This window comes from Myotis davidii, unplaced genomic scaffold (assembly GCF_000327345.1).
Source record: "Myotis davidii unplaced genomic scaffold, ASM32734v1 scaffold1316, whole genome shotgun sequence".
Lineage (NCBI taxonomy): Eukaryota > Metazoa > Chordata > Mammalia > Chiroptera > Vespertilionidae > Myotis > Myotis davidii.
Window position 1 is genome coordinate 714885 of NW_006287901.1, and position 24867 is coordinate 739751.

The window sequence follows — 24867 nt, forward strand, 5'->3', positions numbered from 1 at the left end:
AAAAAAAAAAGAAGGTACAGAAGGTAATTGATACAAATCTTTCAAATTGAATAATCCAGAAATGGCAAGGGAGCCTTCCATCAAGGAGTTCCAGGAGCCTTCCCCTCTGACTTAGGCTGATACCACCTTTTTCTGTTTCTCTGTTTATTCCTAGAATGCAGTCCCAACAGTACCTGCAGCAGCGTCGAAAATTTGCAGCTGCCTTCTTGGCATTCATTTTCATTTTGGCAGCTGTGGACACTGCTGAAGCAGGGAAGAAAGAGAAACCAGGTAAGCAATAGGGTTATGAAAGCAAGGCTCTTCACTGATTAACGTCCTTCTAATCCCATTACCTGATTTTTGTCCTTCCTCTCTTCCATCCTCACTCCTTCATCTCTCCTCTCACGGATCCTTTTCTTCTCTCCTTTCCTTCCTTTCCCTCTTTTTCCCTTCCTACCTCCCCCCTTCCCCTCCTTTCCTCCCTAATATTTCGAGGAACCTAAACAACATCCCTTCTCATCCCCTCACCACTGTAAAGTCCTAAAATATAGGTGATGATCATTAACATAATTATCATATTAGTAGCTATTATGTACAGACCATTGACCAGGAATCAGGTGTTTTATTTATGTTGCCTCTCTCTCCAAAAAGAGTCCTTCAAGGAGTTTTTGTTTGATGCCTAAATAGGAAACTGAGACTCAGAGAGGATAACGCACCCTTTCCATGTCACTCTCAATGAGTAGTCTGTGGAGCTGGGAGTCAGTTTCCACCACATGTATATTATGCTGTTCTATCTATGAAACAGAGAAATGAACAATGACTTGCATTGAAAAAGCTAATCTGGCAACTGTTGCTTCTAATGGGATGTTTTCTCACTTTTTAGGTTTAACTGTTTTGACCATCTTCTCTTTCATAGAAATGTCTTCTTCTAAGAGGTGTCAGTAAATCACTTAGCACAGCTCCTGGCACATAGTAAGAGTTAAAGTAATATAAGTTCTAGCTCCTTTCCACAGTTTTCTTTCTCCCTGGTCTTGGTCATTCATTGATTCAATCATTCTGCTAACCCCTATCAGGTTCCCACTATGTACCGGACACTGAAGATAGAGGTAAATAGCACCGAGCCTGTAATGAAGGCGCTCAGGAATGAACTTAGTTTTATGTAGGAGTTAAAGAACTTTCTGGTGTTGATTATGTCTCCTTCCTTCCAGAAAAGAAAGTGAAGAAGTCTGACTGTGGAGAATGGCAGTGGAGTGTGTGTGTGCCCACCAGCGGGGATTGTGGGCTGGGCACCCGGGAGGGCACCCGGAGTGGAGCTGAGTGCAAACAAACCATGAAGACCCAGAGATGTAAGATCCCCTGCAACTGGAAGAAGCAGTTTGGAGGTGAGGCCCATCCCTGTGGTCCTAGTGGTTGAATCTCCCGGTCTGACATAACTCTTCCATTCTTTCACCAAATATCTTTTTGAGGTTGACTCCCATTTATTTTAAATAAATTTATTTTATCAGATACAAAATAAGCAAGACATTTTGCCTAACCCCCAAGTTTCTCAATCTCAGCACTACTAACTAGCATTTTGGACAAGATAGTTTTTGCTGTGGGGGGTCGGTTCGGTGCATTGTAAGATATTTAGCACCATCTCTGGCTTCTACCCACTGGTTTCTGTTAGCACTGCCCACCTCCGCAAACTATGATAACTGAAATGTCTCCAGATATTGCCCAATGTTAAATAGTCCCTTATTAAGTACTACCGCCTTACCAATAGGGACAAAAATGTACTCTTCATTCCTCCTAATAGTGTTCATTGATCTTTTTCTCTTTCCTTTCTATTCTTCTTCTAAGTTCCTTGTGTCTTTATTTTCTCTTTTCTTATTTATTCTCCCCCTTCTCCTGATCTCTTTCTGTTACTTTCAGGCCCTCTCTCTTTTTTGATCTTTCCCCACCCTCCACACTGGTTCATAGACTTACTTATTGAATCCAGCAGGGCTGATGGTAGCCATTTCTCGTGGATTTTTTCCCACCAACTATTGCCAGTCTCACTGGCCTTATCTACCTGTCTGAGAAGGAATCTTACAACACATCTAACTTTAAACCCACTACAGCACACCCCAATTACCTGTGTGTGTATTTTTTTTTCATATTCTTGAATTTTTATCTTTGTTAGCCATGGTGAAACACGATGCCCCAGATATTCTCACTGTTCTACAGAAATGTGCTCTGGCTTATAGGCCAGGGAAGAAGGACAATATCTTTTTCATTTTCTATAACATTTGGGGTACTTTTATGGATGTATATAAGTTCTATAAAAGTCTGGTAAAATTCAGATACATTTGTTCATAAATTATATGTGGGTACCATACAGGCCCACCTACAAAATGTTTTTAAAAGTGTGTATTAGAGGACTTGTATGTAGAATATACTAGAGGCCCAATGCATGAAATTCGTGCAAGAGTAGGCCTTCCTTCCCCCGCTGCTGGCATTGGCTTCCCTCCAGCCACCGGCACCTGAGACCTGTACTTCTGTCCAGCCTCCTGCAGACACCTGGAACCCGGGTTTCCTTCACAGCCCTGGCTTTTGTCTGGAAGGACATCCAGTCTAATTAGAATGTTATGCTTTTATTATTATAGAGAATGAACTCTCAAAACTAACAATTCAGTTATAAAGTGAGCAAAAGATATGAACAAACATTATACCAAAGAGGATATAGGTGGCAACACCTGCAAAGATGTTCAACATGTTTCCCTAGTAGGGAAATGAAAATGAAAACTAATGAGCTATCACTATACCCCTTCACCTATCAGAGTGGCTAACAAAAAAAAAAATAACACCAAATGCTAGAGAGGATGTGGAAGAACTAGGTCACTATACATCACTAAAGGGAATGTAAAATGGTACAGCCATATTGGAAAAGAATATGGCAATTTCTTACAAAACTAAACATGTGTTTACCATGCAGTGCAGTGGCTTTACCTTAAGCATTGATCCTAGAAAAGTGAAAACCTATGTTTACATAAAATCTATATGTGTATGTAGTACATAATAGCATGCGGCAAAAGTAGGTTTACAGTTGTATGAGTAATACGGCAGCTTTGTTTGTAATAGTCAAAAGCTGGAAACCACCCAGATGTCTTTCAGCTGGTGAATGGTTAAACAAATTGTGGTACATAATAGCGTGCGGCAAAAGTAGGTTTACAGTTGTATGAGTAACATAGTTTATTCTTGTATTATTATTTATTAATTAGTGTATTATTTTTTCCATATGAACAACTGTAAACCTACTTTTGGCCCACCCTGTATACCATGGAATATTACTAAGCAATGAAAAGGACAGGTTATTGATACACACAACTTGGATGGACCTCCAAGAAATGATGCTGAATGAAAAAGTCTCAATAGGTTACACAGTACTTGATTCCATTTACATGGATGGATGACAAAATTAAGATGAAATAAGCATAATGATGGAGAACAGAATAGTGGTTGCCAGAGGCTAGAGAGATGGGAGGGGAGAAAGTTGGGTGGCCTCTAACTACAGAAGGACAGCCCAAGAGACCCTTGCATTGGAACTGGTTTGTGTATATATGGTGGTGGTGTTCACTTGTATCTATGCATGTGATAGAGTTGCACAGAACTAAATCTCCCCCCCACACACACACACACACATACCCAAATGAATACATGTAAAACTGGGGAAACCTGAATAAGTTCTGTGGAATGTTTCCATGTCCATTTCCTGGTTGTGCCATTGGACTACCGCTATAGAAGAATCACAATTGAGGGCATATGGGATCTCTCTTATTTCTTACAACAATAACTACCTCACTACAAAGAGGTAAAAACTAAAGTGTGTTTATTTTCATGGTACTATAATAGGATCTTTCAAAGGTGTCTCTTTGTCCTATCTTACCTTTAGCGGAGTGCAAATACCAATTCCAGGCCTGGGGAGAATGTGACCTGAATACCGCCTTGAAGACCAGAACTGGGAGCCTGAAGCGAGCCCTCCACAATGCTGACTGCCAGAAGACCGTCACCATCTCCAAGCCCTGTGGCAAGCTGACCAAGCCCAAGCCTCAAGGTAGGCCCTGCTCTTTGACCACAGTTTTAATATGAATGGATCCATGGACTCAGGCAGGCTCTTCAGGTGAATTACCTTAAGAAAGAAATTGGAAAAGCCCCCTGTATTACGTTTCATACAAGTACTTCTCAATAGGCGATTGAGGTCCTCTGCACAGATGAGGGGACTAGTCTCCTAGCACAAATAAACAGTCTGGCAAAATGGGCCAATTAAGACAGTTGCTGTATGGTGACTGTATAATCCAAACCCTAAATTGGGACTGCATTCTGACAAGTATGAACACACTCATAGAGGTCCTGAGGCAGGATATTTAAAAAAATCAAGTCCTTCCTAGATTATCTAACATATATAGTTGTCACAACATCAGCTAAATTATTTTATATTTTCCCTTTTCACGGCGTACTTTGATAAGTATTTCTTATCCTTCTTTCAGAGCCTTTGTTTTCTTTTTTTTTGGCTTGATTAGCTCACTACTTTTATCATGGAATTTTTAAATTATTTAGAGCTATCTTTCTATTCATTCCCAGAAAGTCAGACCCTGCTTTCACACTGGATAAAGTAAATATCAAACTGGCATATGATTTAAAAAAAAAACCCTCAGAGCCTGGCAAGTGTAGCTCTGTTGGTTGGGCATTGTCAGGTGCACCCTAAGGTTGCTGGTTCAATTCCTAGTCAGGTCACAGGCCTGGGTTGTGGGCTTCATCCCCATAGGGGATGTGCGGGAGGCAGCCAATGGATGTGTTTCTCTCTCTCCTTCTCCCTTCCTTTCTTAATTGGACTGGTGGATAATTCACTTTTTTCACATTCTTCCATATGCAATGAAGGTTAACAGTTTGGTTCAGGCTCTCAACTTGAAAAATGGTGGTAAAAATATTTCAAGTGGGTAGACATGCTGTAATTTCTTATATATCAAAAAGCAAGGTATTATAATTCAAGGTATTATCCTGAGTGAATTCTGAATTTCACAGCAGTTATGCATTTCGTTGGTCATTAAAATGCAGCCTTCACCTTTTGCATAACATATCTTTGTTAAAACTAATTAGTCCTTTCTCTCTCAACTTGGAGGGTTTTGTGAGTGTTGCTTTGGCACCAGGCAATCTGCACAAAGAAAAATCTTATCATAGGAGCTGAGCTAGGGAGATGTGTCAGATAGAAGGTTTTCTTAACGAGAGAGACTCGTACACATTTTCTATGACATGTTTCCTAGTTTAAGTAAAATGGAATTAGTGACATGGGTGGGTTGTGTATATTTCTGTATAATTTTTCCGAAATAACCATGAATGGATATTACAGCTTTCTCTTTGTGAGTCTCTAACCTTAAGATAGCTCATTTTTTTCTGATCAATGGAAAATCAAATAATAATAAAATGACATCTACATTATCATTTGTATTGTTTTGTTCCACTGGCATGTCTTGACCTGGGTGTTTGACATATGTTATTTCTAAAGTCCCATATATTCCTCTGCAAGCAGATGTACGTTTGAAGGAAAATGAGGCACACTGGTTAATTTGTTTGCACAGGGGTAGATCTCTAGCAAATGACAGAACCAAGATTTGGCTGAATCTACACTCATTTTATCTTCTGCTGATTTCTCACCTAAGCCAGGTATGGGTGTAAGCTCACCTCCTTTGAAAAAGGAGAAGGTAGGCTTTGTAATGCTCAATCCTGATAAACGATATGACCTACCAAACAAAGGTGACATTTTCTACAACTTTATTTCTAAAACTATTCTGTAAGACATCCCTCAGAATAAAGCTCTCAGGAATACAGGGACCTGGTCTATTTTGCTCTTTACTGTATCCTTTTTTGCTTACAACAAGGAGTAGCACATTGGGCTGAATAAATCTGATATAATAAAAGGGTAATATGCAAATCGACCAAACGGCAGAACAACCAAAATGCCTGTGGCCCCTCGCCCCAGCCAGCCCTGCCCCCAAGAGGGCACCCCCACCCCAGTCGGGGTGGGGCCAGCCAGCAAACCACCCCCGGCCCCTTGCCCCAGCCAGCCATCAGGGCAGGGCCGGCTGGAACACACCAGTACAGAAATTTGTGTGCCAGGCCTCTAGTATTTGTATAATAAATAAATGCTAAAGGGAAAAAGGTTTCACACACTAAATCCAGCATACTGATAGAAGAGTTCATGTAACTAAACTTTTCTCAAAGTTATACAGTTATAATTATTTCTTTCTTTGTTCAAAAAAGAATGCTCTTTTCTATTTTAACTCAGTACCCAAAAAGAATAGAGGAACGTAACCCCACTAATTTTGAAGGGGGCACTATGATAGGCGCACCTCATCATTTCATTTGGGCTTTGAAGCAACTCTCTGCCATACGTGTTGTTTATCCTGCTCTATATACATGCGGAAGCAGAGGCAGCTTCCCTGAGGTTCCACAGTTTGTAAGTGGTGGAACCAGAATTCAAAATCAAAGTCAGGCTGACATCAAAGACCCATCGCCTTTTTAGACAATGTGCTGTCTCTGAGTAATATAAACCATGGAACTGTGTCCATATCAGATAATTTTCTATGTCTAGAATCATTAAACAGTAGAGCATCTGGGGACCTTGCCTATCATCTGATGTTTCTCTCATATAACAGATGGGGACAGAGAAAATCAGTGATTCATCCAGGTGTATCTTGTTGGTTAGCAGAAGAATCAGTTCAGGTTTTTATTCTCCTTTGATATTTTCTGCATTTCAAATGGAAATTCCCCTGGGCTGAGATGGGGGATTGATTGGGTCCGTCCAGGCCTCTGAGAGTGCACTTCCTTTCTCCATCTGCTCAGGAGCCTTTGATTCCAACCTGGAACTCCCGATCTCACCTTGTAGATCATGCAGCCTTCGTCAGGCAGAGGTCTGGAATTCTAAACCGGAGTTTCCCCTTGCAGAGGTCTGGCCCCCATCTGTTGAGCGGGTCCTTCAGCCTGTGAGTGTCCCATTGTGTGTGTGGGGGGGTGTCGCTTGGAGAGCAAGGGGTTGCCTATTCCAAACCGGCACGCGCAGGTGTCGAGGGCTTTCAGAGGGAGCAACAGGGAAAGCCAGGCGCTTTCTGGGATCAGCGAGACGAGGACATTCACGGGCTGTCCAACTTATTCCTGGGGTGCAGTTCTGGGTGGCTTGATTAAAAGATTAAAAGACTTGCTTGGGGAGAGAGGTGCTTAATACCTAGAATTGCCATCTGAACTGGGACATTATTACATATCCCATGTGCACTGATTAAAAATTGCCTTAAAATTCATCACACACCAGTCTAACAGCATTGCCTCTTGAGGAATAGAATTGTTCCTTCCTGTTGCTGTCAGTATTGTGCAAACACTAACTCTAGCTTTAGTCCACAACTTCAGTGATCCTAGATATCGAGTTGGAAAGCCTTACCTAAAGACTCCCTTGTGTTGGAATCCACTTAATTTGAGGAAACTGTCAGTCTCCACATTTGCATTCTATACCCAGCAGAGGAGAGTCTTGGTCTCCTTATGTAGACACGAGAACTGAGATGCACAATTGGAATACAGATTTCCTGGCAATAGGACAGGATTACCCCGGGGAAGTTCATTGATTGACTGAAAGGTCGTAACCAGAGCTTGATTAATCACTGCCAGGATCTAACCAGGATATATTAGTGAAATAATTGATTGTGTTGGACACTTGAGATCTTAATTTCCTAAGAAATGAGATTGAGAGTATTAAGATTGTCAATTGAGAAAACCCTGTATCTGCCAGGGATTTTTTGCAGAAGATCTACTCCAGCTAGTTTAAGTAGAAGAGGTTTAGCCAAGAGTGTTACATAGCTCACAGAATCTCCATGTCATCTGTGAATACTGCATTTCCAGGAGTAACGTAGCAAAAGGCAGCAGGTCCAAGAGAAATGTCTAATCACACAGCACGTGGCTGATGTAGCAGAATCACCCACTGCTCTGCACACATAATGCTAAAAATCACATGACCTCACTAGCAAAACCAGAGGTGATTACTATCACCTTTCTTGCTGTAATTTCTAATTTCTCCAAATTTGGCTTTTTAAAAACAATCCTTGCTTAGCAAGAGAAAAGGGGGTGGGGGGAGAGAAAGAGAGAGGGAGAGAGAGAGAGAGAGAGAGAGAGAGAGAGAGAGAGAGAGAGAGAGAAAACAGAAAAACATCAATGTGAGAGAGAACTATTGATCAGTGGCCTTCCATTTGCTCCCCAGTTGGGGATCTAACCTGCAATCCAGGATGTGTCCTCACTAGGAATTGAACCAGCAACCTTTCATTCCATAGGACAATGCTCAACCAACTGCGTTACTCCAGCCAGGCCAAGTTTGGCCCTTTTTCTACAACTAAGACTTATGAAGTGTGCCCGATTAATGGAAACCTGATCACGTATAAAATGCTGCTGCAAGGGAGTTAGGGAAATGTGTCTTTAGCTTTTCAAACTCTATCTGTAAATATGAGAGGAGAAGCTGAACAGTTGTTGAGCTGAGTGAGCAGTCTGCCAGGGCCTATGTAGGGGTGTTGGACTGTGCCGGAGTATAGTATTAGATCTCACCCTCTCTCCTATTGGGATAGATGGGCATTGATGCCATTACGGGTGAAGAGTTACTGAGTGTTATATTGGAGACAGTTAAGCACATCACCGTGGAGAGAGTTAAGTGTCTCCTCTTTGGAGCCATCAGTAATATTCTTTTCCAGTTTCAGGGATACTTGGGCATCAAGTATCCCAAGTGGAGAAGTTGGAAACGTGGGTCAGTCTGTGCTGATGGCTCAGTATAAAATGTCAGACCACAGAACCCTTTGGAAGGCAAAGAACTCTTCAAGCCACAGGTGTTTCTCAGTGGTCCACCTGGAGGATGAGCTCACTGAGGAATTAGAAGTTGGCCAAGCCAGGCGGGGCTGCCAGGATGGGGATCCATGGTCCTAGCCCTGGCAGTCCTGTCTGTGGGAGCAGAGCTGACCACTGGATCAGGCTTCTGGTTGATATCACTGGAGTGCAGAGGCTTAGTCAGTGCTGTGCAGAAGGCTCCCAGATGAACTGAGATTTTCCCAGGTGCCACAGGTGACCTGGCCTGATGGTCATCTTGGAACATTCTAGAATCTGGAGTTATTGTTGACATGCAGATTATTAGTTATTATTCCTTGTTTTTATTTATTTTTAAGATCTTTATTGTTGAGAGTATTACAGATGCCCCCTCTTCCTCCCCCTTGCCCCCCAACACCCTATCCCTGCTCTGCCCCAGGCCTTCAGCATCCTATTTTTTGTGTTTGTGGGAACAGCATATTTGCATAGAAGTTCTTTGGTTAATCTCCTCTCCCCCTTTACTCCCCTCTGAGATTCATCAATCTGTTCCATGTTCCATGACTCTGGTTCTATTTTATTCATCAGTTTATTGTGGTCATTAGATTCCACATATAAGTGAAACATGTGATATTTATCTTTCTCTGACTGGTTTAAATGAGATACATCAATAAGGGGTATTGTGAAGCTCCTTTTGATACCACAGGGCAGCGTGGGATGATGTCAGCCCCTGAGTTTGTCTGGAGGAAGGGTATTCTCAAATGTTTCTGGTACAGTCAGAAGCAGGAGCACATGGATAGATGTCTGTGTTACAGGTGGTCCAGGGAACAGTGTCAATCCCTCCCACCGTCCTGTCCACCAATTCACACTCTGCTGTTACCAGACCCTTGGTAAATCCCCCTGCTCACGATAACCCCAATTCCTTTTATATCTTCCCAGCCCTTTCTAAAAGCATTGCCATCTTGCTGCTCTTTTTTTGGACAGTTGCCTAGGCCTCTCTTAGGTTTGGTGATTCAACTTTAAAGATCAAAAGAACAGCAACTGTTTGAGTGCAAGACTCAGCTGCATGCGGGACACAGCGCTTGGCAGCCGATTATTAAATGGAAAAAGGGTCAGGGAAGTGATATTCCCAGCATTCTCAATTCTCAACCCTCTAAAAAGATTCTTTTGTTCATTCTTTTAAAGATAAAAGAAGTTCCCCGACATTTTTGTTCTATTTTCTGGGCTCTGACACCCCTTAGGAATGAGCATGGCAACACCCTGTGGGTGAGCTCTGCTAGGCTGGTGACATCTGTGTTGAGAGAGGTGAAGGGGCAGAATCCCACCACAGACCAGCCTGCGCTGGGCTCCCCCTCCCCCACTTGGAGACCCTGAAACAGGAGGAAGGGGGTTTGGATGGCTGCTGCCCTTGCATTTGAGCAGAAAGAGGCAGCCCAGAGTGCCTTGTGGGAATTTTGTTCTTGATTAGAGCAAAACACTCTTACTCAGTTTGGTCTCAAGGTTTTGATTTCTTTTTTATTCCGCTTTGTGAAAATCTTTGAACATCCGCATTTTATTTTAAGTATTTAATCCATGTAGAGTTAATTCTTGTATTTGGTATAATGATCCAGTTTCATTATTTTCCATGGGTCTGTACAGTTTGCCCAACACCATTTATTGAAGAGACTGTCTTTACTCCATTATGTATTCTTGCCTTCTTTGTCATAGATTAATTGATCATATAAGTGTGGGTTTATGTCTAATCTCTCTGTTCTGTTTCCTTGCTCTGTCTGAACATCTGCATTTTATTTCCTCTCCATGCTACTGTATGTCAAGTGAGTAGGTATAATTATGCTCTTTTCTTATTAGAATATCTGTTTTGTCTTCTGTAAACTGAAACCTACAATGAATACCCCCTAGCATTGTTTTAAAGATGAAATGAAGTCATATATGTAAAAATGTTTGATAAATGTGCAGTGTTTTTAAGACTATTTCCTTCCTTCCAAATGAACTTCTTGAGATGGGTGTTTTCTCAGCCCCTTTTCCAGCCAAAAGTTTGTAGTGATTATGATAATAGCAAGTACAGTTAATATTTATTGAGCGCATAGTATGTTTTGATTATTGCTTAGTACATTACTCATACATTGTGTTATTGAAAATTCACAAAACTATAAAATAGTTATTATTATGACTCCCAATTTTGCATATGAGGAAAATGAAGCGTGGGGAAATTAGATGCTGAGCACACGGTTGGTTATACAGCTACTCAGCAGAGGGGCCAGGACTGAATGACAAGCAGCCTGATTCTAGATCTCTGGCTTTATGCCCAGCCCCTTCCCCTGAATCTATTCAACACAGTGATCTCAGTTTCTTACCTAAGAAGAGTAATGAATGTCAGACCCATTTCTTTTCTGAAATCCCTCTTTGATCATGGTTTTCCAGAATCAGACCCTGGCTCCTCAGCAGGACATGCTGCTCAGGCATCATCCATTTTGGCTCCTGTCTGATCCTTGCTCCAGACATTGCCCACGTGCTGTGCCCCAGCCACACCAAACTCCCTGGGATGGCCGCATGGGCCGTGATTTCTTAAACATCCATTTCTCTGTACCTGTGCTTCTAGAGACCTGGACCCTGCTCTTCGTAGTTCATATATTTCATTATGTAAAACCTACCCTCATAAGTATTCAGTAAATATTTTTTGAGGAGTACTGTCTGCTGGAGTTAGCACCAGGGACAAATTAATGCCCCATCTGGACCTGTAGTGGAGTAGGAGGAGCAGCAGGACAAATCCTGAGGTCCGGCACAGAAGGGCCAATGCTATGACAGTCCTTTGGCGTTGCTTCCAATGTATTCTTTTATTTATAAAATCTGTTAAGAACCTTGAATGGCGCAGGCATTACTCTAGGAGCCAGTGATATTCCTCTCCTCTCACTACTCTGTTCTAGTGATGGAGATGCATAGATAATCGTGAGAAATGTAAATAAATAATTAAAACGACAACGACAATACTGGAGTACATGTTCTTGAGCACTGAAGAGTCAAGTGCTAGAGTAGTAACTGGAGTCGGGGAGGGAGCTAAGTTAGAGTAACCAGGCAAAGCTTCTTTGAGAAGTAACTTTTGGATTTGGAGGAGGAGCTAGCCATCCAGGCGTTCTAAGTGAAACTAGAAGTTCAAAGTCCCTGAGACTACAAAGAGCTTGTTTTGTTCAAAGACTAGAAAAGAGATCAGTGTTCAAACTTCCCGGACTTCCCTTCCCAAACATTAAGTTGCTGGGAGGGCTCACTCCTCCTACAAGACTTCCATTCATTCCTCTGTAGCCTGTGTGGCTTTGCTGCTCACACCAATCAGCATCTTGAGGGCAGGAGCCACATCTCACTCCTCTTTGAAAGAGCTACTACATGTCATCGTTTCTAGTCCATGAGAGGAACTCCATGAATAATACTTATTTGAATGAACGATGTGAACAACTAAATTGTCCTGGTCTGGCTCACTAGGGCGCATCATGCATTCATTGGCTGCACAAATGTACAGAGAAATCACTGTTAAAGCACAACACGCTCACCTCACCTGGAAGAAGGCTCACCTGGGTGTTTTACTCTCATCCTTATTAAAGAACTTTTAGTTCTAATTGCCGGGACAGATGTGAGGTCTAGGAACTGTAAACATTTGTAGGGTTTACTTCACCCCATGGATCTGCTTTCATGTCCCTTGGTAAATTCCACGCTCAGAGGCTCATTAGCTGAGCACACACAATACAGCTAAATAATAATTAGTATCAAGGAAAGCTGCATAATAGAACAATGTTCACACCAATAAGTTACTGGATTGAGGGACCTTCTTTGTTTTTTGAGCCCTGAAGTGTTTCTTCCTCTAACTCAGTGGTTTTCAACCTCTGGCCCTTTATTTTATTTATTTATTTTTAAAAATATATTTTAACGTTGCCACTGTTACGAATCGTCATGTAAATATCTGATATGCAGGATGGTCTTAGGCGACCCCTGTGAAAGGGTTGTTCAACCGCCACAGGGGTCGCGACCCACAGGTTGAGAACCGCTGCTCTAACTTCTACCAGACTGAGAATTTTTGTTTCGTGTTTTAAGTTGTAACTATTGTCATTAGCATTTCTGAGCGCTGTGAAAGCCGTCCCCGTTTATTATTTATGATGTGACAGGCATATGCTAAACTCTTAGGATGCATGGTCTTGCTTGATCCCCACAGCCAGCCTCAAGGAGTTTTGCTCACATTTTACAAATGAGGACACTAAGGTGGCAACTTGCAGAAGGTCAGCCAGCCAGTGGGGAATCAGGCTTGAACTTGAAGTCAGGAAAATCTACGTCCAGAGTTCTTGTCAATTATACCAATGCTTCCCAAACCGAGTGCTTCCTACTCTTTGGGTATTCTAAAAAAAATTAATACTTTTGGGTTTTGGTTCACTGATAATCCTCAAACATGAGGATGAGCATGCAGGAGGTCATTTATAATGGAGTCATGTCAAATAACCCTGAATCAAGCTTGTCTTTGTGTAGTAATTGCATTGAAGCAAAGGATAACTGTTGGTGCTGTTTCTCAAGTCGGGGTCCTTTAAAGGGGCTACATTTCTTGAGAGGAAGACAAAGCAATGCACTGCACCTGTCACACCCAGCGGCCCTCCAGGCAGGACCCTGGGCTGGATCCGGGCCTGCCTCCTCTCATCGTGAGACTCAGAGCCGCTCTGGTGCTTCTCAGGGTCCCAGGCACCGCTGTCCTGGTAACAGGCGCTGCCAGTGGGGACACTTGACACTCTCAGTGACTCCAGCCAGCACTGCACGGATGCAAAAGCTCCGGGAACCTGCAGGGAAATCAAAGCAGGCTGGCTGGTGCTCAGCACACAGAGGCAGGGGCAAGGAAAAACTAAAGACTCTTTCTTGAGAAGTATATGCTATTTTTAGAAGAGCTCATTAGGAATCCAAAGAGCTGGAGGCAGGTGACAATGCTCCTGGTGTCCTCCTGCACACAGCGGGCAAGGCCCAGAGCTGTTTGCCAGAGGTTCACACATCAACAGCAAGGCTTTCAGAAATCGCTTTTATTCGACAGAAAATAGAAAAGCATGATTTTTCAGCTCTTCATTCAGATGCACAGGACTAATCGGTTCAGCTGCTAGGAAGGCTGCTGTCTAAAAATGCAGAGAATCCAGGGGAGTTTCTTCAGATCTCACCTTTGCTGCCGCTGTAGACAGCGCAGTGGGTGGGTGAGGGTCTGAGAAATCACCTGTGCGGGGGAGGGGAGCATAGCTCACCTGCTTGAAATCTGCAGGACAAGTGTGGAGATGGGTGGAAGGATTAGTGCCCCGAGCATTTGTGAGACCTTTAATGAGACCTAAAATGCCATATTCCCTAGTACCAGAGTCGTATATTTAAATGATGCTTATTTAAAATTCTTGAGGACACTTATTTTCTCACTATTCTGGCGGCTGGAGGGCAGAGATCAAGATATCTGCAGGGTTCATTCCTTCTGAAGTCCCCGAGGGGAGGATATGTCCCAGGCCTCTTTCCTTGGCTCATGCATTTTCACGTCGTTTTCCCTCCGTGGGTGTCTGTGTTCAAATTTCCTCCTCTTCTAAGGACACCAGGTAGTATATTGGATTAGGGCCCAGCCTTGTGACTTTGTTTTAACTTAATTTTTCCTTAAAAGACCCCCATCTCCAAGTATGTTCACATCCTGAGGGGTGGGTGTTAGGAATTCTACATGAATTTTTGAGGGAGGCATAAGTCAGCACATAACAATTGATCAGAAAAATCTGCCTGGGAGCAAATAAGTCATGATTGTCGGGCTGTGCCTGCTGAAATTGTAAAGATTCTAGAGTTCATGTTTTCCTCCTTTTTCATAAATAATCATTTAATTTTCCAGTAGCGCCAGTTGTGTATGATTAAACATCAGATATGTTAATAGAAAATAATGATGTGCCAGGTGGGAGCTAGTTATTATGTATAATAATACATCCCATTTTCTGACTTAGACTACCGAAATAACTTATGAAATTCTATAAGATCTCTGTGTTGTTATTGCAGAAACAAAGTTTCTAAACATTTAACCTCATGTAAGAAGTAAATGTCCTTCTTTCCTGTTTCGGGGTGGAAGAAGTCATGAATTTGTGTGTAGGGAGGTCACTGTCAAGAATGTGAGGTCTTGAGAGTGGTCTACACGTTGAGGAAGAGGCAGGCGCTTTTGCTGAACAGATGAAACCCAAACATTAGTCCCCCCATCTCTCTCTCTCTCTCTCTCTCTCTCTCTCTCTCTCGCTCTCTCTCTCTCCTACCTAAGTCCATAGAGTTCTTAAAATTAACTTTGGAAGACATGGGAATGTAGTTAGGGCTGCCAGTACTACCAGGTGTGACAGCATAAAGCAACTGTGAAATCAACCCCATACACATAAAGACACCACACACATGCATCCTGAATCTCTAATGTAGCAATCAGAAATGCATGCTACTGCACCTGTACATTCACAGGCATAATTATCCTCACATTCTCAAAACTATCTATATAAAAGTATACATTCTTTGCAGAATTACCCTTGCTTTAACTATCTTTGCTTCTCTTCCATTTTATTAGTACTTAAAAACTTTTTTTTTTTTTTGCTAAAGGTGAAAAAGACAAAATGTAGCAGCTGAATATTGAACACACACACACACACACACACACACACACACAAGCTTCGGTCTTTCTTCTGTAACTACGTACAAGTGAGAGATTCTTGGATTGAAAGACTTACAGATGAAGCACCCCTGGTTCTCGTCTTCGCTGCTCTTGTCTATGACTCTTAAAGGAAAAATCCACCAAAACTTTCCGCTTTTTGTTTTATGCTTAATGTTTGAACATTCCCAAATGAAAGACTAGGTTTAGCAAAAGCATAAGGGTGAGGTGGATGTGTTGAGCTAAAAATAGGAGTTTAGCTTGGTGAGTCTTACCTGGTACGCACATGCATGTAGGTCAGATATCGGAGTGACTCCAACACACTCCTGACTCTACTGCACAAAGAAGTGCATCCTAAAGACGGTCCCTTTCTTGGGCCGGAGAAACTAGATATCTGACTTGCTTCCCCTAAAGAAAGGGAAATGGAGGGGCAGGAGTGCAAAGAGGCTGAAAAGCCTTGGAGAGGCATCTTTGGGTGAAGGGAGAAGAGCTTCGTCTACTGATACTGGTGAGTTGCTTTTGAAAGTAGCAGTCATGTTTAAGGACTTTTATTAAGCTTGTTCTATGCAGTTGATGAAATAATTTCCTCATCTCCTCCACTAAATCTTCCGTTAAATCAACATTACTCACCTGTGCTTTCATCACTGAAATTTCCATCTGGGGGAGTTGCAGTTAAGTGCTGAGTCACCTCAAATGGAAATGGGGGCAAAACAGAGGTTCCTTAAAGGGTCTGGACATGTTCAGTTTGTGTCTAGACACAGATGCATGATGTATTTTATCCACATCTACTTGATATCAGAAAGCAAACATGCAGGAAGGCAGATAGTTGAGAGGAGTGGTAGGTATTGTTATGAAATAGAGAGTTGATGAGCAAAGAGCAAAGCGGGCAGTAAAATAAAGAACAGGTATCAGCTTGTGGGCAACACTGAGGAGCAGTCGTAAGTATGTGTGTATGTGCGCGTGTATTCGTTTATTCATAATTCTAATCATATGTACATGCATGCTCCGTACATAAGTCTAGAAGTAATTTCATCGAATCCATAAAAGAAGACATGAGGTAGCGGTATTACAAAATAAGAAATCAAAGAAGAAACAACAAAATAGTGGTAACAGAGACATTAGGCAGAACCACATCCAAGAACGATATATTAAGAAAACTTTTCAAAGATTATACTTTTGATTTTTAAATAAAACTTTCCTTCTGGACTGTGGCACTTAATATATGCTACCAATTGAAATGGAAAGATTGGGAAATGTAATGACGGTGCCATGTCAGGAAGGTAGCCTGCATTCGAGGTGGATCCCTGAGTTGTACATTCACAATTCAAAAGCTTTATTATCAGTTCTGAGGCTCAGCAGTGCTGGTGCAAGGGATTAGGTGACTGGGCAGATGATTCTTAGGCACAGACAAGTTCTTTTAAATAAATTCATGAAGCTTTAAAGGGATCTTGGCGATATCCAGGGTTTGGAGCATGTTTACATGGTGATAGTACTGTTTGACAGTGACATGATCCCCCGCCTTACGCAGTTCTCAGGATTTGTTAAAAGAGTCCCCACAGGTACGCTTTAGTGGTCTCTGTGGCACGCCTCTAGCTTTCCCTGTTGCTCACAGTCTTGACCTCTGAATCTGCGGAATCCATTTCTGAGTGTTCATAGCTTCCTCACATATGAATTTTACCTCTTAGAAAGTGCACGTCTCCTCTTCCTATTCTAGTGAATTATTATCCCCATTGGTTTAATAACCCAAAGCCACTCTATGTAAATCAGGCATGGATGGTAGATAACTGATTGATATTACTGTCTCCTATCGATGCTTCTCTCAATCAATCTCTTTATTTAAAACATGTTTTCCCTATACACACAGGCCATCTGAAAAAAGAAAAAAGGAAATGAGATAAGCCTATTCCAGAATTCTCAACTCTTCTACTTCTTGGAAAAACATCCCCCCTCAAGATCTTTGAAAATCCTTTAAATTGACATCTTTCTTTCAACACCTACTCACAACCCTATTTCTCCTAGATTTTCCTCATATTGAAAATGGGATTGGGTGTTTCCTTGTACCAACCACAAAGCATTCCTTAAAAAGGCCTGTAAATCGATGGAAAAAGAAATGGCGCACACTGATTATTTATTTGTCCTGTGAGAGCAAGTGTACTGTGATCAGCTCTTATATAAGTTTCTGGTAAAAATTTAAATCAATACTTCCTCTCCAGAAAGAAATTTGCTAATACATATCAAAAGCTTTAAAAATATCCCAGCTTTGATTCAGGAGATCCTCTTCTAATATTATGCTAAGGCAAAACTGAAACATACAAAGATTTGTCTGCAAAAACACACACTGCATCATTATTTATAATAGCAAAAAGTGAGAACATGCCATGTGACCAACAAAAGGAGAAAGATTATAAAAACTATGGGCAGGAATGTCATAAAGAAATACTGCTCTGTCATGTTTCAAAGTATATACAATGGTGTGGAAAACAATATGATAGAATTTTAGGTATAATATACTTTATCAAACTGTCACTATGTTCCTAGTTAAAGTATATATTCATAGAAAAAAAAACATAAATAGAACCTGCTGTTAATCTCTGTGTTATGAAACTTCGAGTAATTTGTGAACATGTATGTTTTTAAATTTTTCTAAACAAGCCTCTATTACTTTTAAAACTGGAAAATAGTTAATATGTTTTAAAGAAGAATAAAATAACTCTCCCTTTCGGGCTAATTCTATTATAGATACGGTTTTTCTCTATAGTAATTCATTCTACCTGTGGATTTTCTTTTACATCACCTGTATTTTTAGTTCAGAGTAAACTAGCAGCAAGATTGAAGCCACTCAAATAGCTGCCAAATACCTCGATCTTTAATATAACTATATACTCAGCGAGCACTTCACAATGTTCAAAGACGCTCACACAGAGCAATCCTGAAAACATTACTTGTCATGAAAGCTCTGTGGGAGCAGAATTTAGTCTTGTTTGCCATTATATCCCAGCATCTAGTATAGCACTGGATAGATAGTGGTTAGAGTGTGTGTTTACTAAGTCAATGGTTTCCTAGCAGTAATAAACTGGGATCTTATAAGTCATCATCTCACGTGATGCTCCTGATGGCCCGCTGAGGAGGCCATACTAAGTTTTATTATCCGCAGGTTTTAGGAAACAGATGCAGAATGATTGATCTGCCAACATCCCAGAGCTGGTAAATGGCAGACATCGATTAAAAGCAATTCCCTGGGTGAAGGTTTGGTTCTCAGTATGATCCTAATGGAATTGTTTCCTCATTGCCTTACTGAGCAAAGGGCCACGGTGCCACATACTACTTCAGTGTCAGTCAGGATTTTATTTTGTATTCAGAGCAAAAATAGTTTATGTAGCATGACTCCTGTGCCACCTTCTCACTACCCCTTCTATTTACTATAGCTACTATGTATTGAGATAATTGTCTGGGCTAAATTTTGAGTTTTCAGCATAGGATATGGTAAGGATGGCACTCCAGGTGGTAGGACTTATAGCAATATAAGAAGCAAGAATCCATTCTAGAAGTTTCTCTTTAGAAAAGTCTTAGGACTTTCTGAATACCTTCAGACATATCTTAAAACAACCTGTTTCTAGCCCTGGCTGGGTGCCTCAGTTGGTTGGAGCATCATCCCATACACCAAAAGGTTGCAGGTTTGCTTTTCAGTTAAGGTACTTATCTAATTGCCCTGCCTTTACCTAGGAGAACTGAGGGAAGAGACCCATTCCCAAAGTGTTCCCTGAAATGAACAACCTACATTCGCTATCAAATATCTAGCCCTGGCCTGTGTGGCTCCCTGATGGAGTGTCAGCCCACACACTGAAGGGTCTCCAATTCCATTCCCAGTCAAGGGCGGGAGGCAACAGATCGATGTGTCTCTCTAACATCAGTGTTTCTTTCTCTCTTTCCACTCTCTAGAAATCAATTGAAAAATGTCTTTGGGTGAGGATTAACAAAACAAAACAAAAAAATAGTGTCCAATATTCAGAGTAAGTTCAAATCTTATTAAATGAATGTATTCAAAATCTCATCAGGATGGCATTTATTCAGATTTATGTATGAAATAGGGATATGCTAACCAAATATGCAAATCACTGCTACAAGCATTCACTCTTGCCCAGGGAGGAATTTGGAGAAATTGTGACAAGGGAAATCAGAGTTATATCCTAGTGAACATTCTAGATTCTTCCCTGAGGATACCATGCAAGCTGTTGCTTAAAAGATCAGTCAGAGACTGTGGATTATTAACTGTTCAGATACTAAACAGAAAACCTTTGACCTTCTGGTACCTTTGAACTAGGAAGTTCTCATCTTCTCACCTTTCATGGATCAAGAGAAGGAGATATTAAAATGACAAACATTGAGATAGTGAGAAATGTAAGTCTCTTTGGTATAGGAAGGGGAAAGCTGAGGACAGGCATGAACAAAATGAATGCTCATGAGCAGCAGTTTAGCAGGATTTGAGCAACCCTTGACCCAATTGTATATGGTGTACCCCTAAAACTTGGGGGAAGGAATCTTAGGACAGGTACTTTGTGCAGAAACACTACTTTGCCTAGTTCATGATGAACTTAGAACTCATCTGAAGAGGTGGTGAGGCTATGAATGAATGAAAAAGGTTCAAGCTCTGTTTAAGTATAAACTGGGATTTGTACATCTGTGGTTGGCATCATGTTCCCTGTCATCACAAGTTTTAGGGCCCTCCTGGACACAGGCCCTCTAATCCAATGAACAGTGCCCTGATCCCTGCTGGCCACTGCTTTTGTCCCAGTGTTCCTTTGTGGCTTAGCACATTCAGTGACCTGCTCAGCCAATATATCCTGGTGATGATGACGAATACTAACTATACAGAGAAATGACCTCTTATTCTCAGTCTATTATCACATTAATGGTAAACTGCTAGCCTTTACTGAGTACATGCTATTTGTGCCATGTTTTGTTTTCAATGGATTTTATACAACTCATTTCATTTGGGTATTAACCCTATGAAGCGGTACTATACTATACATATGCCAGTTCACAAGTGAGGAATCTGAGACACAAATACATGAGTTCATTTTCCCAGAGTCTTAGAACTTAGGGAAGGGCCAGGATTTAAATTCCAGCCATCCGGCTCCAGAGCCTATACCTAACCCAACCGTTTCTGCCACTACTGTGGACCAAATGGGGGAATGCCTTTAGAGGCACTTAGCAATGTCCTTTCACTGGCCAGCCCAGGGATTCTGACCATTCTCATCTTTGGAGCCAAAGATGACATGTCCTATTCTGTATTGCAGTCTCCTATGCTTATGAAAAGGGAGATGGCAGGATGATTGAATGAAAAGGAATAGAGTCTTTCGATTTAAATCCTCATAATTTTATTTACCTGGTTTGGCTCAGGTTGGTACATTCCATTTGCTTCACTCAAGAGTAAGAGTCCTTACAGGGTCAAAACTCCATGTGGTTCCAAGCTGGTCCTTCGTATATGAAAAACTGGTCAAATATATAAGCAGAGGGCAAATCAGAACTTTCAAATTGCTCATCAGAAAATATGCTCACCAGCAGTCTCATGGGAAGGGAACGTGGGAAGTGGGGGGCTACACAAAGCTCTTGATAGTGCTCCACTGAGCAGTGACCTGGCTCCTTTCAGAGATGACTGATGTGTTTCTATTTTTTAATTAGGACCCAGAGACAGTATTGCGTATATTAAATGGACGCAACCAATAAGATCACAGGCATTTATAAGTGTTCACATGGAACTGGCCTGTATTACTGCTGCCCATTCTCCTAGACACTCTCCTGGCAAAGGCACACACACACATGCCTTGTCTACCCATCTAATCATGTCATTCCTGGCCAGTTATCAGAGAGTGGCCTTTCCCCATCGCTTATTAATATGATGCTTTTCTTTCTCCTTTTATTTTTAATTGCAGCAGAATCTAAGAAGAAGAAAAAGGAAGGCAAGAAACAGGAGAAGATGCTGGACTAAGAGAGGCCACCTTCGTGGAACATGAACAGGACATCAGCAAAAAGGATCAGTTAACTGTTGCATTTATACCTACCGTAGGCTTTTTATTCGAAAATTATCTATAGCTTAAGTACGCAATAGGCAGAGACAAAAAGAAAAGAACATTTTTGTAGTAGCATTTTTTAAATGTATACCATAGTATCACTAGGGGCTTATAATAAAGGACTGTAATCCTATTTAGAAAGTTTACTTATAGTACATGGTAAATGATAGAAAATCGAGGTAAGTTTTTTTGAAGTTATGTGATATTTTCCATTTAAAATCTCGTTTGTTTGTTTTTTACATTTTTTTCCCTTTTGGCAGCAATTTAAATGTTATGACCATGTAAACTACTTCTCTTGTTACATAATTTTTTCACCTAGACTTTTTTTTCCAAAGTGAGAAAAATATATACTAAACAAGGCAGTAATAAAATACAATCATCCTATTTGAGGAAAAGACCTTGTTTTCTGCCAATGGATTTAAAAAGAAATTTAGTCAGTAAACTAGAGTTAGGGACAGAGCATGCACTAGTTCAATGTTGAAGTTTTTTTTTAAGAAAAGCATTAAAACATGAAATTCTTTCTCTTGGGCAGAAGCACTTGTTTTCCCGATGAAACTATTTTTCCATCTGAGGAAAATAAAAGGCTAGGAAAATAAATCAAAGTGATGCTAAAAAAAAGGTGTTTTTGTGTGCAATAATTTGATATTGTAACCCTCCTACACTTGTCATCTACACTCCCCCAGTCAACCTGTTAGTGGTGAGAGTTTATCATACAAACTAATTAAATCACTCTTGGACACAAATGTTATAGTGGGTAGACATACCTATATGTCTACATGTCTATATTTTTATTTTCTATCAGTGTTTACTGGGTTAGATTGGTGGTACAAAAGTCCCAAAGTGGTCTAGTAGTTAGTAGTTAGGAAAATGCTTCTTCTATTGAACAAATCTGGGCTTGCACAGCCCAAATCAGAGTCGAAGTAATACAATGCAAAATGGTACTTCGAACTTGGTTTCTAGAAATGAAGAATTCCTATTTTAGTATCAACCATATGAGTGTCAAACATTCTCTTTATGACTCGCCTCATCTGCTGGGCTCTAACAAACAGATTTGTTTGTTTGTTATCCTCATGCGAGGACATGCTTAGAGAGAGGAAGGGAGAGTGGGATATCAATCAGTTGCCTTCCGAATGCACCCCAACTGGGACCGAACCCACAACCGAGGCATATACCCTGACTGGGAATCAGACCAGCAACCTTTGGTGCATAGAGTGATGCCCAACCAGTTGAGCCACTCCAGCCAGGCTTTAAGCAACAATCTTTAAGTAAACAAGTCTATGTTTCTATTATTCAGAGAAATAGTCTCAGAAATCAGCCGGGATTAGCTTCAAAGCATTTTTCCTGAAAGAACCACCTCTAATTTTAAAGTGACAAGATGCAATAAACAAACAACACCTATCTACTCAAATAACTAAGTCCATTTCAAAATTGATGCTTCAACTTAACCTTGGGCTAGCCATGAAATAATTACACACTGGTCTGAGGATGCGGCCAAGGTATTTTCAAAGCTAAATTATTTTTGCCATCTAGTCAAAGACTCCACGTGAGAGAAGAATATTGAGGAGGTCCATATCACCCAACTAAGTCCAAGCCAGCTGTCAGTCGGGAGTGGAAAACGGGGTGGACTTCTGGCCACATACACTGACCATTTTATGGACTGGTCCCTAATGAAAGCAGAGTACCTTGTAAAGTGCAAATGGCAACATGAATAGTGAATGCAGTCCTTTCACAAGGAGACTTTTAATAGGATAAAAGCGCTCAGGAGGATGGATGGAGGCGGTGAAAGAAAGGCATTGTCTTCAGTGGAATTTTTGACAGCTACGTCCCATAGGATAGGGATGACGGAAGAGTCTGCAGGAAATTTCCTTAGCTTCTCACCTAATGTTGCTTCTCCATCAGCATTTAGCTAAAATAGCAGCCCATGAATCAGGAATGAGCTAAGGTGAGCTGGAACAAAACCTCCCAAAGGAAACAGTCCTATAACTAATCCAGGCGTCCCTCCTCATTCACAGGGCAGGGCGGGAAGCCAGGGGTTCTTCGCTGCGTGGACCATGAATCCTAACAAATCATAGAGTAATAACTCCCTGATTCTCTGTTAAAGCGAGGGTTGGAGTGCTAATCTCCACCACATAGGGTATGAAATTAGATTCCTCTAAGTCTGGAGAATTATTCTACTCCAGCCCCCGCTTTAAACATCTTGCTAAATCACCCTAATGTATTGAAACGCAAATACAGAAGGACAGGCTTCAAAAATGATTGATCCCCACAATGAGAAAAGACCATTATCGAGCATTTCCTAAAGTTCCCCAGCAAATGCTCGCTTCCAAAATGTTCTGAGTTTTATGAACTTTACCCTAAAGTTCATTAAGCCTTGAGGAAGGAAAGGGAAATGTCAAATAGTCAACTTGTTTTCTTCAGTAGCCTTAGAGTGAGAGAAGCTTTCCTTCCAATAATTAGGAGGGCATAAAACAGCCTGGCCCGAACCCTAGTAAAACAATTCTTCAGTGACCAGAGGTGTCCTTGGTTAGCTCAGTGACTGAGTCCACCGCATTATACTCTGGTAGACTTTTTGAATTAGCCTGAGTGCATGGATGCTGTCACACTCATTATATGCAGATGTTATCAAGAGGAGGGTATAGGGGGAAGGACATTTTTTATGTCATATATTCCTGGATGACATCTTAACATCTTGTTAACTCTAAGAGAGGAACTCTAAACAGACCTTAATACCCTGAATATTTTACTAAGTAAAGTTCTACTAAATGGTATGGGTGAGAATTTAATTAAATTATTGAGTTTAATAATTAAGTTATTTAAGAAGTTAAATAATTTCAGTTGTTCGTTCTTGACCACAAGGAGTCTTATTTAAGGAACGAAAGGCTACAATTCTTTTCAAATTGAGAAGATAGATCATTTCTTTAGGAATAAGATATACACATTTCTACCCATAATATGTAACCCTTGGTTTCATAGTTCTGAAAGTCTTTAATTGTTTTATAACTTCTTTAAATGAAAAACAGAGGTAAATATGCTAGAAGAGGCGCTGACTAGGGTAGTATAAAATACCACTTTCACAAACTGTATTATTTTAAAGTTCTTCCCAAACACTAAAATCAGAACTTTATCAACCTTTAGTTATGGGATTTCCTAATGGAGTCAAGCAAAGGTATTTCTTCTCATTAATCTTCTCCCAAAATAATAAGGTAGACATCCTTGGAAGTGGGATATCAAAGGTTCAATCTCCTTTCATCTTTCCTGGCTTGCTTTTATTTTCATTAGTTTTAATCCTTATGCTTTCAACAGTAGAGTCAAGCAGAAGGTGAG

The 24867-nt window shown here is 41.0% G+C and overlaps 1 protein-coding gene across 3 annotated transcripts in view; it reads left to right on the forward strand.

The window, feature by feature from the left end:
- The window catches only part of PTN (pleiotrophin), a 92550-nt gene extending 70389 nt beyond the window's left edge, over positions 1-22161 (forward strand). For all 3 annotated transcript variants that reach the window (XM_015561241.1, XM_015561240.1, XM_006759580.2), the window contains 4 exons: positions 155-270; positions 1188-1361; positions 3890-4051; positions 21406-22161. In XM_015561241.1, coding sequence (XP_015416727.1) covers positions 156-270; positions 1188-1361; positions 3890-4051; positions 21406-21461 — 507 coding nt within the window. In that variant the 5' untranslated portion in view covers position 155 and the 3' untranslated portion in view covers positions 21462-22161. The remainder of the gene's footprint in view (positions 1-154; positions 271-1187; positions 1362-3889; positions 4052-21405) is intronic.
- The last annotated feature ends 2706 nt before the right edge of the window (positions 22162-24867 follow it).